At 38.5% G+C, this 12,485-nt stretch overlaps 1 protein-coding gene across 1 annotated transcript; it reads right to left on the reverse strand.

Annotated features, from left to right (window-relative positions):
• Positions 1-436: 436 nt before the first annotated feature.
• Positions 437-1,309, reverse strand: LOC132272741 (zinc finger BED domain-containing protein RICESLEEPER 2-like). Its single transcript, XM_059773835.1, has one exon. The coding sequence runs from the start codon at positions 1,307-1,309 to the stop codon at positions 437-439; it is 873 nt and encodes a 290-aa protein (XP_059629818.1).
• Between the last annotated feature and the right edge of the window lie 11,176 nt (positions 1,310-12,485).

The following is a 12,485-nucleotide window of genomic DNA, read 5'->3' on the forward strand; positions in this document are numbered from 1 at the left end:
TACGACCTCCCGTACTAAAAGCTGACTTAGAAGCAACAGTAGAAATGGGAATAGCTAAAATATATTGTGCAACCTTGGAAAGAATCTTATACCTTGAACAATTTACTTTCCACCAATTCGAGATGTCAAATTTTGGGTTTTCATCTTTTTCACACACTTCCTCTAAATATCTGTCCAATTCTGATTTGCTTCTCATTATTCCTCCTACTTCTTCCAAATGTTTCCAATATGCCTTTTGGCGTATTGTGATTGCTGTTAGACCACTATTCCCATCACTTGCACCAACACCACTACTTGGTTGATCAACCACTATGATATTAGAGGTTTGACTTGAAGATGAAATGTCCACCTCTAACTTTTCATACTCACGATAAATACGCTTTAATACCCCCATTACCTTTTCTATGAGAGCATTCACCATGTTATAATCATAAACTTAGCTATAACAATAACTCACATAGTTCAACTTGAAGCGAGGATCCAACACAACAGCAACCACTAACATTATATTCACTTTCTTAATGCTACCCCAATACTTGTCAAATTTCACCTTCATTTTGGCAGCCATGGCACTTAAACGAGGATCCAAATTTTTTGTGCATTCGGACAACTCCCTTTCAATTAAACAAACTTCATGAAAATATACATTAGCAGTAACATATAAAGAACCTGCCATGCGATTAGTGGCATCATAAAATTTTTCCAAAAAATCTTTAAAAATTAGAGCATCATACCAATCAATTTTGGTAGGAGGGCCATCATCAAGTTCTTTAACAAAATATCGGTCCTCTTCTTCCATACTCTCAAATGCCTTTTGAAGTTTTAATGCAACATTTAACATCATACAAGTGGAATTCCACCTAGTTGGAACATCTAAGCACAAAGAACATTTACATGTTATCTTCTCCAAAGCTACAAAATGCTTAAAACGTTTTTCTCTTTGTGGAGAACTCCTAATATACCTCACAACCCCACAAATTCGCGTTATTGAAACTTTCAATTCACTTAACCCATCTTTTATAATTAAGTTAAGGATATGTGCACTGCATCTCATGTGAAAGAAGTCACCATCTAAAATAAAAGAGTCACATTTCTTATTAAATTTGGTCTTTAATTTATCAACATCAACATCATTTGAGCTAGCATTGTCAATAGTAAGTGTGCAAAGTTTTTCTATACCCCACTCAGTCAAACATGCATCTATCATTTGACCAATTGCCTCACCTTTGTGACTAGAAATAACACAAATATTAAGAATTCTTTTGTGCAATTTCCAATTCTCATCAATAAAATGAGCAGTAAGGCACATATAAGAAATGTTTTAGAGGGAGGTCTATGAATCTGTAGTGATGCAAATTCTTTGATTTGTGATGAGCACTGAAAAGTGCGTATTTAAACCCGTTAAGCTTAAGCATTCTAGTACCTTTATCTATCTTACTTTGCCGTTTTAGACTTATTACGTGTTATTTATATTTTCAGGCACTAATCCCAAAATTGAGCTAACTCAACCAAATAAGAGCTTAATTGAAGCAATCCTGAGATAAACCAAAGGAGGGAGCAAAGTGGAGAAAGTAAGGAGCAAAAAGGAATCAAAGTTGTGCAGCTGAAAAGTTCGATCGATCCAACTTAGAGTTCGATCGATCGAGCATCTATGATCGATCACAGTACTTCTCGATAGATCCAACCTTGGCCTTTGCTGAAATTCCAAGTTCGATCGATCCAACATCACCTTCGATCGATCGAACCCTATTTTGTCCTATTCAAATGATTAATCTTATCCACAGCTGTACGCCTACCAACCACTTTTGTCCTTTTCCCCATAAATATCTTCGAAATATCTCAGCCTTGTTCTTATCCGGAGGAGTCAGACCATTTCGATCGATCCAAGATGCAGTTCGATCGATCGAACCCATCTTCGATCGATCCAAGTTAAGGTTCGATCGATCGAACTTTCTCCAGCAAGAAAAAGTTAAAGTCCAGCTCATTTATTCCGTCCTTCACCCAATCATTAGAGAATATGCCTTGCACGACCACAGCTCATCATAGGGTGTATTTGACATACCTATATAAGGAATATGATACACTTTTTGGTAGGGAGCCTAGAGTCTCTTGTCACACGTTGAAAATCATCTTGGAGGCTATTCTTGGAGAGGAAGAAGGGAGGAAGCTAGAGCAACCATTGGAGGAGATCTTCATCTACAAGGAGCAGCCATGGAGTTAGCCCTTGAGGGTTAGATCATCACTACCATGAGTGGCTAGACATCTTCTTGGGACTAGAGTTAGCCCCAAGCATGCTTTCTTTACCCAATCTTGTGTAATTTTGAGGGATGTGTGTTGTAATGCATATTTTGATTCTTGAACTTATGAAGATCTTGATTATTCATTGAGTTCTATGGATTGATGCTTCTAATTGATCATTTTCTCTATCTATATGTCTATGTATGCTAGAGTAGATGCTCAACTCTAGATTTAATGTTATTGATGCATGTCTATGTGTATTAATGCCTTTAATCTTGAGATTGCCAAAATATGAAGTTCTTAATGTAATGCTCTTGTTATGTCTCTAGATGGTTCATACTTATTCCTTGATGGATTGTGTTTCTCTTTTAAGTAGTGTAGTGTTAGTTGGGGAAATAATTCATACTTGTTCTTTGATGTTCCATGCTTTTTAATGCCAGAAGCATATGTTCTAATTTTGTGATGTAAAGGAATTTTGAGCTTAATGAAGGGTTAATGATTAGTTATGATATGTTGTATCTTTCACATGTGTTTAGACAATTTATTCCTCTCCCAATAGATATTTTGTACCTCTCACATGATGATTAGATAATGCATGTTTAACTAAGTCATCCTTATGGATTGCTTGGACTATGAGCTTAATGAAAGGTTCAATGACTTGAATTGTTATTTTGTTATCTTCACATGATGTTTAGACAATATATTCCTTTACCAATAGATGTATTGTGGCCTCACACATGTTGATTGAGACAATTTGCACTTGTTGAGTCACCCTTACTAATTGAATGTCTTTTACACACACAACATTGTTACAACACATTCATCTCCCTCATTAGTCACTTGATTATGGTTTGGAATAGTATTGTTTGGTGGTGATCTCTACACCCCAAGACCTTTTCTTCTTACTTACTTTTTATCTTATTGCATTGCTTTATTATAGTTTAGCTCATTTAGTATAATCAACCAACCAACCAATTGTGTGATCACTCGACCTACTAACCCTAATTACCATAGTTCACAATTCGATACACCATCAAATCCCTTGGGACGATCCCTACTCGCCCTATCTATATTTTATATAGAGAAAGGTAGTAGTGGCTTTTTATAAATGTAAAACTTGGCCACCTCCTAAACACACACAACTTTTGAAGCTTGACTTGGTATCGTGACCCTTGTAAAAGAGGCACCCGGTCAGTTTTTGGCGCCGTTGCCGGGGATTTTAAATTGGCAACGTCGAATTGTGAAATTCAATTAGGATTAGTACCCTTTTGATCGTGTCTTTACTTTCTTTTTATTTTCTGTTTTTGATTACTTATTAAGTTTGTTCTTCATTAACAAGGTGAATTGAGCAAGGAGCTAGCAAAGTAATTCCAAGCTAAGGAGCGAAGCAAAGCAAAGGAAAAATGCTTAAAATGAAGAGTTGCTAAGCTAAGCTTTTAAATTTGGAGTTGAAGTGCTAAAGGACTATTGTGAGACCTTCTTACCCAATCTCCTTAGTTAAATCGGGGGCCCACGTGGTGGCATTGCATATCATTGAAAGCATGGGAGTATGGGAATTATTGTATATGGAGGAAGTTGATGATATTTGACTTGTTGTGGAGGAGAAGTGTTTGTTTGATTGCTTTGTTGTGATTTGTAGTCTTTACTTGATCATTCACTCTAGGCATTCACATGGAAAACCTAGAGGGTAATCTTGGCCACCTAGACCCGCATTTCATGCAAAACCTCCCTCCCGATCAATACGGTCTCGGAGCTCAAGCTCCAATGCCTCCAATGGTACTTCGTGACTATTATGATCTCCATGCATACCATGCACCTTCTTGTATCATGTTGCCTAATTTTGAGACAAATCAATATGAAATCAAGCCCGAAACTATTCAATTGTGTCCACTTTTCTATGGTCTAAATGATGAGGAGCCTTATAAGCATCTAAATGAATTCTTTGAAATATGTTCCACCATTAGATACATGAATGTCCCGGAGGAAGTGATTAGACTACTCCTTTTCCCTTTCACCCTCAAAAGTAAGGCAAAGCATTGGTTCAATACTTTAGAAGCAAATTCTATAACTTCTTGGATGCAAATGCAAAATGAATTTTTAAAAAAGTTTTATCCCATGAGCTTGACCAATGCTATGCGTACTTCAATTAGAACTTTTTCTCAAAAAGAAGGGGAGTTATTACATGAGGCTTGGGAAAGATTGAATGACTTGCTAGGGAAATGCCCACATCATGGCATTCCAAAATGGCAAGTGGTTCAATCCTTCTATGAGAGCCCATCCGACATTCATAAAGGTATTGTTGATACATCATGTGGAGGATCATAGTTTGGGAAACATGAGGATGACATTTGGCAACTCTTTGAGAAGATGAGCGAAAACTCTTTACAAAAATTTTATACTTCTCAAATTGACCATGAACGAAAAGAGAAGAAGAAAAATTCTCAAGTTTGTCAAATAGAGAGTTCAATGGGAATTGTAGCGGAGATTAAAACTCTTTCTCAAAAGTTTGACCAATTCTTGTTAAATCAAAAACCGGCTAACAATTCCTATCCTCATCATCATACCTCTCAAATGAATGAGCCTTGTATGACATGTTCAAGTGTTTTGCACACTACTTTTGATTGTCCCCACGGACATGCTTATAATGAACACTATGAACAAGTCAATGCTACATTTGCTCATCCCTATTCCAATGTTTATGTTCCAAGGTGGAATGAACATCCAAATTCTTTTCAAGCTCAGAATTTTCAAAACAAGTACATTCCACCTCACAAGAGAAATGAAAGTTTTCAAGGGTTCACTCCTTCATATCATCAAAGAATGAATAATTCTTCACATCCTCAATTGTATGAATTCCAAACGGAGCATCATTCTCCTCATGCACTTCATAATGATTCTACATTTGAAGATAAGGTTTTAATGGCTTTGGATAGCCTAGAGAAGAACACAAATTTTTTGCATTCACACTCTCAATCTATATCAAAGCTAGAGTCCCAAATCGGGATCATAGCTAATGCATTGAATGCAAGGGAAGTGGGTAAGTTACCTAGTCAACCCGAGAGGAACCCAAAAGCTCAATTTTGTGTGAAGGCAAACTCTACGTTGGAGAATGCCTCACAAGTTCAAACACAAGCAATCACTACTTTGAGAAGTGGTAAGCAAGTTGACAATAAGGTTGAGTTGCCAAAGGAGGATAGTGAATCGGTGCAACCAAATGTTGTCACTCATTAAAATTCCAATTCCATACCTATCTCTTTGGATGAGAATGTTCCAAATCGGAATACTCAATCTTCATCATCTTCTCAAGTGCCAAAATGTCATGAGCCAAAAGCTCCTTTCCCTTATGCTTTGAGAGAAACCTCACCTCAAGAGAGGCAAGATGGGAAAATACTTGACATGATGGATGTTTTCAAGCAAGTGAACATAAATCTTCCCCTCTTAGATGCAACTAAGCAAATTCCGCCTTATGCCAAATTCTTGAAAGATCTTTGCACACAAAAGAGGAGGAACAAAGGACAAGGTCCTAAGAAAGTGTTCATCACGGAGCAAGTGAGCTCCATTCTTTAACAAAATACTCCACTCAAATGCAAAGACCCCGGTGCTCCAACCATTTCATGTGTAATTGGAAATCACGAGATCCGGAGAGCTCTTCTTGACTTAGGTTCAAGTGTTAACCTGATTCCTTATTCTGTGTATGTCCAATTGGGGTTAAATGAGTTAAAACCAACCTCGGTAGTGCTTCAAATGGCCGATAGATCTGTCAAAACACCTAGGGGTATGGTTGAGGACATCCTTGTCAAAGTAGATAAATTCTACTTTCCGGTTGATTTTGTAGTGTTAGACACTGAACCGGTTGCTAATTCCACTACTCAAATCCCAATCATCTTGGGAAGACCATTCCTTGCCACCGCCAATGCCACTATCAATTGTAGGTCCGGAATCATGGATCTTTCTTTTGGCAACATGATGGTCAAACTCAATGTTTTCAATGCAAGTCGACATCCCATAGATGAAGATGAGTGTTATGTTATTGATGTGTTAGATGAGGTTATTGTGGAATCAATTCCCACAATGATCATGAAACAACCGCTTGAGGATGATCTCTCATCTCTTTTATCCGATGATCCTCTTGCCTCATGTCTTCTTGAAATGTATGAGAGTTGTGGGTTTGATAATGAAAATTCAATCAATGAAGTAAGCAATATAATGGAATCCGTAACAAGTTTGAATTGTCCACCATGGAAAACTCCAATTGAGCCTCTTCCTTCACTTTTTAGTACTCCTCCGGTTCCATCTTTGGTATCTCCACCAACTCTTGAACTAAAAACTTTGCCTTCTAATCTTAAGTATGCATTTCTAGGTCCTCGCGACACTCTTCCGGTTATCATCTCTTCAAGCCTAGATAAGGACCAAGAAAATGCTCTACTTAATGTACTTAAAGAAAACAAAGAAGCTATAGGGTGGAGTGTGGCGAACCTTAAGGGAATTGATCCTTCCATTTGTATGCATCGTATACTCATGGAAGAGGATACAAAACCCTTTAGGGATGCCCAAAGGAGATTGAATCCTAACATGAAAGAGGTAGTTAAGAAAGAAGTAGTGAAACTTTTGGATGCCGGAATCATCTACCCAATCTCCGATAGCAAATGGGTGAGTCCTACACAAGTAGTTCCCAAAAAGTCGGGAATTACTGTGGTTGAAAATGCTAAAGGTGAGGAAATCTCTAAGCGCACCGCCAACTTATGGCGTGTGTGCATTGATTACCGAAAATTAAATACCGCCACTAGAAAGGATCATTTCCCTTTACCCTTCATTGATCAAATCTTAGAGAGATTGGCGGGGCAACAATACTATTGCTTTCTAGATGGATATTCCGGTTACAACCAAGTGGCCCTTGACCCATTAGACCAAGAGAAAACCACCTTTACATGTCCATTTGGCACATTTGCTTATAGACGGATGCCTTTTGGTTTGTGCAATGCTCCTGCTACATTCCAAAGGTGTATGATGTCTATCTTTTCCGATATGGTGGAAGAGTATCTTGAGGTCTTCGTGGATGATTTTTCTGTTTTTGGGTCTTCCTTTGATGCTTGCCTCAAAAATTTGGACTTAGTGCTTAAAAGATGCCGTGAAACAAACCTTGTTCTTAGTTGGGAAAAGAGCCATTTCATGGTTTAAGAGGGAATTGTTTTGGGTCACGTCATATCTAGAAGAGGAATTGAGGTAGATAAGGTGAAAGTTGAACTCATCTCTAAACTACCCCTACCTTCAACGGTGAGGGAAGTTTGCTCTTTTCTAGGTCATGCCGGCTTCTATCGCCGCTTCATCAAGGACTTTAGCAAAATCGCTAGACCTTTGTGCAATCTTCTTGCCAAGGATACTCCTTTCGTCTTTGATCAAGCATGCTGTGATACCCCTCGGATCCGAGACACGGGTAGATCAGGCCCAGGCCCAAACCCGAGGGAGTATCAAACAATTAATATTTTAGCGAACACAGAATACAAAATGAATTATGAAATGAAAGTTTAAAGCTGAAAAGAAACTAAAAGATAATCCTTAAATAATTAAATACTTAAATTTGATAAACTAAATATCCATAATTTGAACAACTCGGGAATCCATCTCTAGTGGACCCCTAATAAAAGTCTCACACTAAATGAAAGTAAAATAAAAGATAAAACCCAAATCCAAGATCTGGAAAGAAACCCTACATCCTCGGTAGAATGGAAGATCATCTCTGCTCAGCACGAACAAGCTCAAGCCTGGAACTGACGTACACCTGAAAAATAGGAGTGGGTCAGGCCCACGAACAAGTTCTAACCTACTACAATCCAAGCAGAGACTCGATACGCATGTACATACTAAATAGTTCAACAATAACTAATAATCCGTACATAAATATATCCACACTACTGGACTCTCGCTAGGCCATGAAGGGGGTCTCAACCTGGATAGAAGGCATCACACAATACGCACCTGAGTGGGTATGAGTACCTAAACCTAAACAGGGTATACCTCAACCTTCACAGTCAGCTACACATCCAACTGCATATACGCACCCTAACCGTCGACCCTGAGACTCAAGCTCATGACACGGTAACATAAAAATATATCTAAACTCCGTTTCTATCCATCCACCAGAAATCCAGTAAGTCACTCGGCGTAGTCAACCGTACCGACTTATATATATATAAGGAGGATTGTAGTTTATAACCCGTGCCCTTACTCCAAAATAGGTAGGACTTAGCAATTTGAGCTAATCCAACCCAGTATGTCACCGTCCCATATCGGTACATACAATCCAATCCGTCCAATAGTTGATAAAGCATCGATAATTATAACAACAATATCAACAATTCCATACTAAACATAATAGAACGCATTAGCAACCATTCTTAAAAATACCAATAATTGATTCACATTGAAAATATAAATATCAATGTCAACTACTCCTTACAATGCATATTGAAATAGATAATCAACATGCTTATTTACATGCACAGTTGACAAAATAATGACCATATAAATGTCAATACCAACAGTCCAAACTAAACATGTTAGAACAGATTAACAAACATGCTTAAGTAAGCCAATTCAGAATCCATAATTTGATCATACAGGGCTTTCTTTATAATGATAACCTATTCCCAGTTTCCATAGAATTAACAGAGCCTAAATAGATATTTTCCCCCTCACATCCATAGCATGCAGAATAAATATAAGTAATCTATTATACTTATAGTTTCCTGTCCAACAACTTGCCGCACCAACCGTTAAATTTAATCATCAACTAATTTTCAGTGAAATATAAATTGTTTTAGCATAGTTTCTATTGTCATGAACATATAATTCGAGTGGACAAGCTCTCACAGAAAATTTCTAATATAATTAAGAAATTAGAAACTCCAAATCTACACAGTCTACAAGACCTTCGTAATTAACTCCATGTAATCCTAATGGTTAACGCTTTGTGTCCAATTTTATATAATCTGGTCTTTGCATATTTATGTTTACCCTAGACCACTCCTAAATCACCCATTACAGTATTCATTCACCAATAAACACATTAAAACAATCACTAGGAAGCCTAATCACTGAAAAAAATTTGAAAAAAACAACCCACAGAATCAAAACTCACGCATAAACAACCGGGAGCCGGCTCCAGAATATTGGAGCCGCCTCCAATGGCCCTGGAGCCGGCTCCTAGACCATTGGAGCCACCTCCAGTCCAAGGGGAGCCGGCTCCAATCCAATAGGAGCCGGCTCTCTCCCTCCTCTTCTTCGTGTTCTCCTCTCCGGTCGCCGTTTACGCCTCCCACACTTCACAGTAGAGGTTTTCAGAGAGTTTCAATTAATCCTAGGAGATTCCAGTCCTTAACTCAGTCCTTATTATGCTACTAATATGGATTAAACCAAGAATTAAATAAGACAGTTCAAAGTTTAACAGTTTATAAGTTTTAAACCAAAATCAGTTTCAGTTACACTTTAGGCATGACACAGACAACGTCTTTTATTTTTTAAACATGTAATTCATCCTGGAACCATTGAGTATGCAAAGAACACGAGTATAAGGGAGAGAGTAAGGTTAGAACTTGCCTTGTGAGATTTTTGTTAAAATCTCTACGTTGTCGTCTACACTCGCCGGCGACTCCTACTGCAACTTCCTCTGTTCCTCGTTTCTAATTCCACAGACGTGTTTTGGTTGTATTATTTTGTTCCTTAAGCAGACTTATCTTATATATTTATAGGCAACCAAAACCCTAAGTCCAATTATACCTACAGTCTGAAACGAGGCCCATAAACTCAACCTAGGTTATAAACCTTGTCGGCTCCTTAAATAACCCTAAACCTAAACAGAACTAAAACCCTAACCACACTTTTTTACCTAGTCACAAATTAAAACATGTAATTACTAATTTAACAATAAAAAATTCCAAGTTACTAATTCAATTAAAGAAACCATAAAAAAATTCTAAGTTAACCGTAAAACAGAAAATAACATACGATTTAGCCAAATAAATAATTAAAATAATTAACTTAAATAATCACAATAATTCAAATAATTAATTAAACCAAAGAAAACACATAAACTAATAATTAATTAAACCAAAGAAAACACATAAACTAACTAATTAATTCAAGTAACACAAATAAGTCAAGTAAATCAAATAACATATGAAAACATAATTCAAAACAATTAATGAATAAAAACCAATTAATGAACAGAAAACAATTAAACAAAATACCGAGACTATCCGTTTGAAAATTAGGGGTATTACATTCTTCCCCCCTAACAAAAGAAATTCCGTCCTCGGAATTCGCTCTTACCTTCTTCCAAAATTCCTGGAAACTGCGAGCGAATGACATCTTCCCGTTCCCAAGTAGACTCAGCCTCATTGTGATGACTCCACTGAACACGAACCAAAGGAATAACCTTATTACGAAGAATCTGATCTCGTCGGTCGACAATACGACACGGTGGCTCTAAATAAGTTACATCTGGTTGCAACTCAATCTCCCCAACATCGATATGCTGATACCGATCCTCATCTCGCAGAAATTTCCGCAACATGGAAACATGAAACACGTTGTGAACGCGATCCAAAGTATCCGGAAGTGCCAACCGATAAGCGACAGCTCCAACGCGATCCGTAATCATGAATGGACCGACAAACCGCGGAGACAACTTCCCTTTCTTCCCAAAATGCATAACACCCTTCATAGGAGATACTTTAAGAAGAACCTGATCCCCAACTTGAAACTCCAAAGCACGAGTGCGACGATCAGCATAGCTCTTCTGCCTACTTTGGGCAGTACGCATGCGATCTCGAATAAGAGCAATCTTTTCAGAGGTATCCTTGATGAACTCAGGACCTAAGAATCGATTCTCTCCAACCTCCATCCAACAAACAGGTGATCGACACGGTCGACCGTATAACGCCTCAAAAGGTGCCATCCCAATAGTCTTCTGGAAACTATTGTTATAAGCAAACTCCACAAGTGGCAAATATTCCTCCCAGTGGCCCTTGAAATCCAGAACACACGACCGAAGCATATCTTCCATAATCTGATTCACCCTCTCAGTCTGTCCGTCAGTCTGAGGATGGTAAGCAGTACTAAGGTGTAACTCCGTACCTAAAGCCTGCTGAAAACTCTTCCAAAATCCAGATACAAAGCTCGAATCCCTGTCCGATATAATAGACAATGGAATGCCATGTAGCTTCACAATATCTGAAATGTAAAGCCTCGCCAACTGCTCCGAAGTGTAGTCAGTGCAAATAGGTAAGAAATGAGCTGACTTGGTCAACCTATCCACAACGACCCATATGGAATTATGCCCCTTGAAAGAATTTGGCAACCCTTCCACAAAATCCATAGATATGCTCTCCCATTTCCACTCCGGAATTGGTAGTGACTGTAGAGCTCCTGGCGGCCTCTGATGATCAATCTTAACCATCTGACAAGTACTACACTGAGAAACAAAAAGAGCAATGTCCCTCTTCATACCTGCCCACCTAAATTGCCGCTTCATATCTTGATACATCTTATCGCCTCCTGGATGAATAGAGAACTCAGAGTGATGAGTCTCAGTCATCACATCCTTCCTCAAATTATCAGCAGAAGGTACCACTAACCGTCCCTTGTACCTTAAACCTCCATCAGCCCCAACATGGTAGAATGGAACCTCTCCGGAAGCTATCTCTGTGACCTTGTCGACACATTGCTGATCAGTGAGTTGTGCTTGTAAAACCTTGCGAATGATGGAAGGTGTAACCACCATGCAAGCCATAAAAGCATCTGACAACTCATCTACATTCTTCAAAGCATTCCACTCAGTAGTGAATAGAGCAGAAAGACTACCAACGGGTCGGCGACTGAGTGCATCCGCCACCACATTCGCTTTCCCTGGATGGTACTGTATAGAGAAATGATAGTCTTTTACAAACTCCAACCATCTGCGCTATCTCATATTCAGCTCCCGCTGAGTGAACAAGTACTGCAGACTCTTGTGATCACTGAATAATCTGAAAGACTCACCCAACAGATAATGCCTCCAAATACGCAAGGCAAAGACCACTGCTGCCAACTCCAAATCATGTGTCGGATAATTAAGCTCATGAGGCTTAAGTTTCCGAGATCCATAAGAAATTGGTCGCTCCTCTTGCATCAATACACATCCAAGACCCTGCAACGATGCATCCGTATAAACAAGATACTCTATCCCGCTTTGCGGAGTAGCCAGAACC

Source organism: Cornus florida, unplaced genomic scaffold (assembly GCF_030987335.1).
Source record: "Cornus florida cultivar Cherokee Brave unplaced genomic scaffold, ASM3098733v1 CherokeeBrave_3.0.0_Hap2_Chr09, whole genome shotgun sequence".
Classification (NCBI taxonomy): Eukaryota; Viridiplantae; Streptophyta; class Magnoliopsida; order Cornales; family Cornaceae; genus Cornus; species Cornus florida.

Coding starts and splice junctions, on each gene's coding strand:
- LOC132272741 (XM_059773835.1), bottom strand. CDS start 1,309: ATGTGCCTTACTGCTCATTTTATTGATGAGAATTGGAAATTGCACAAA.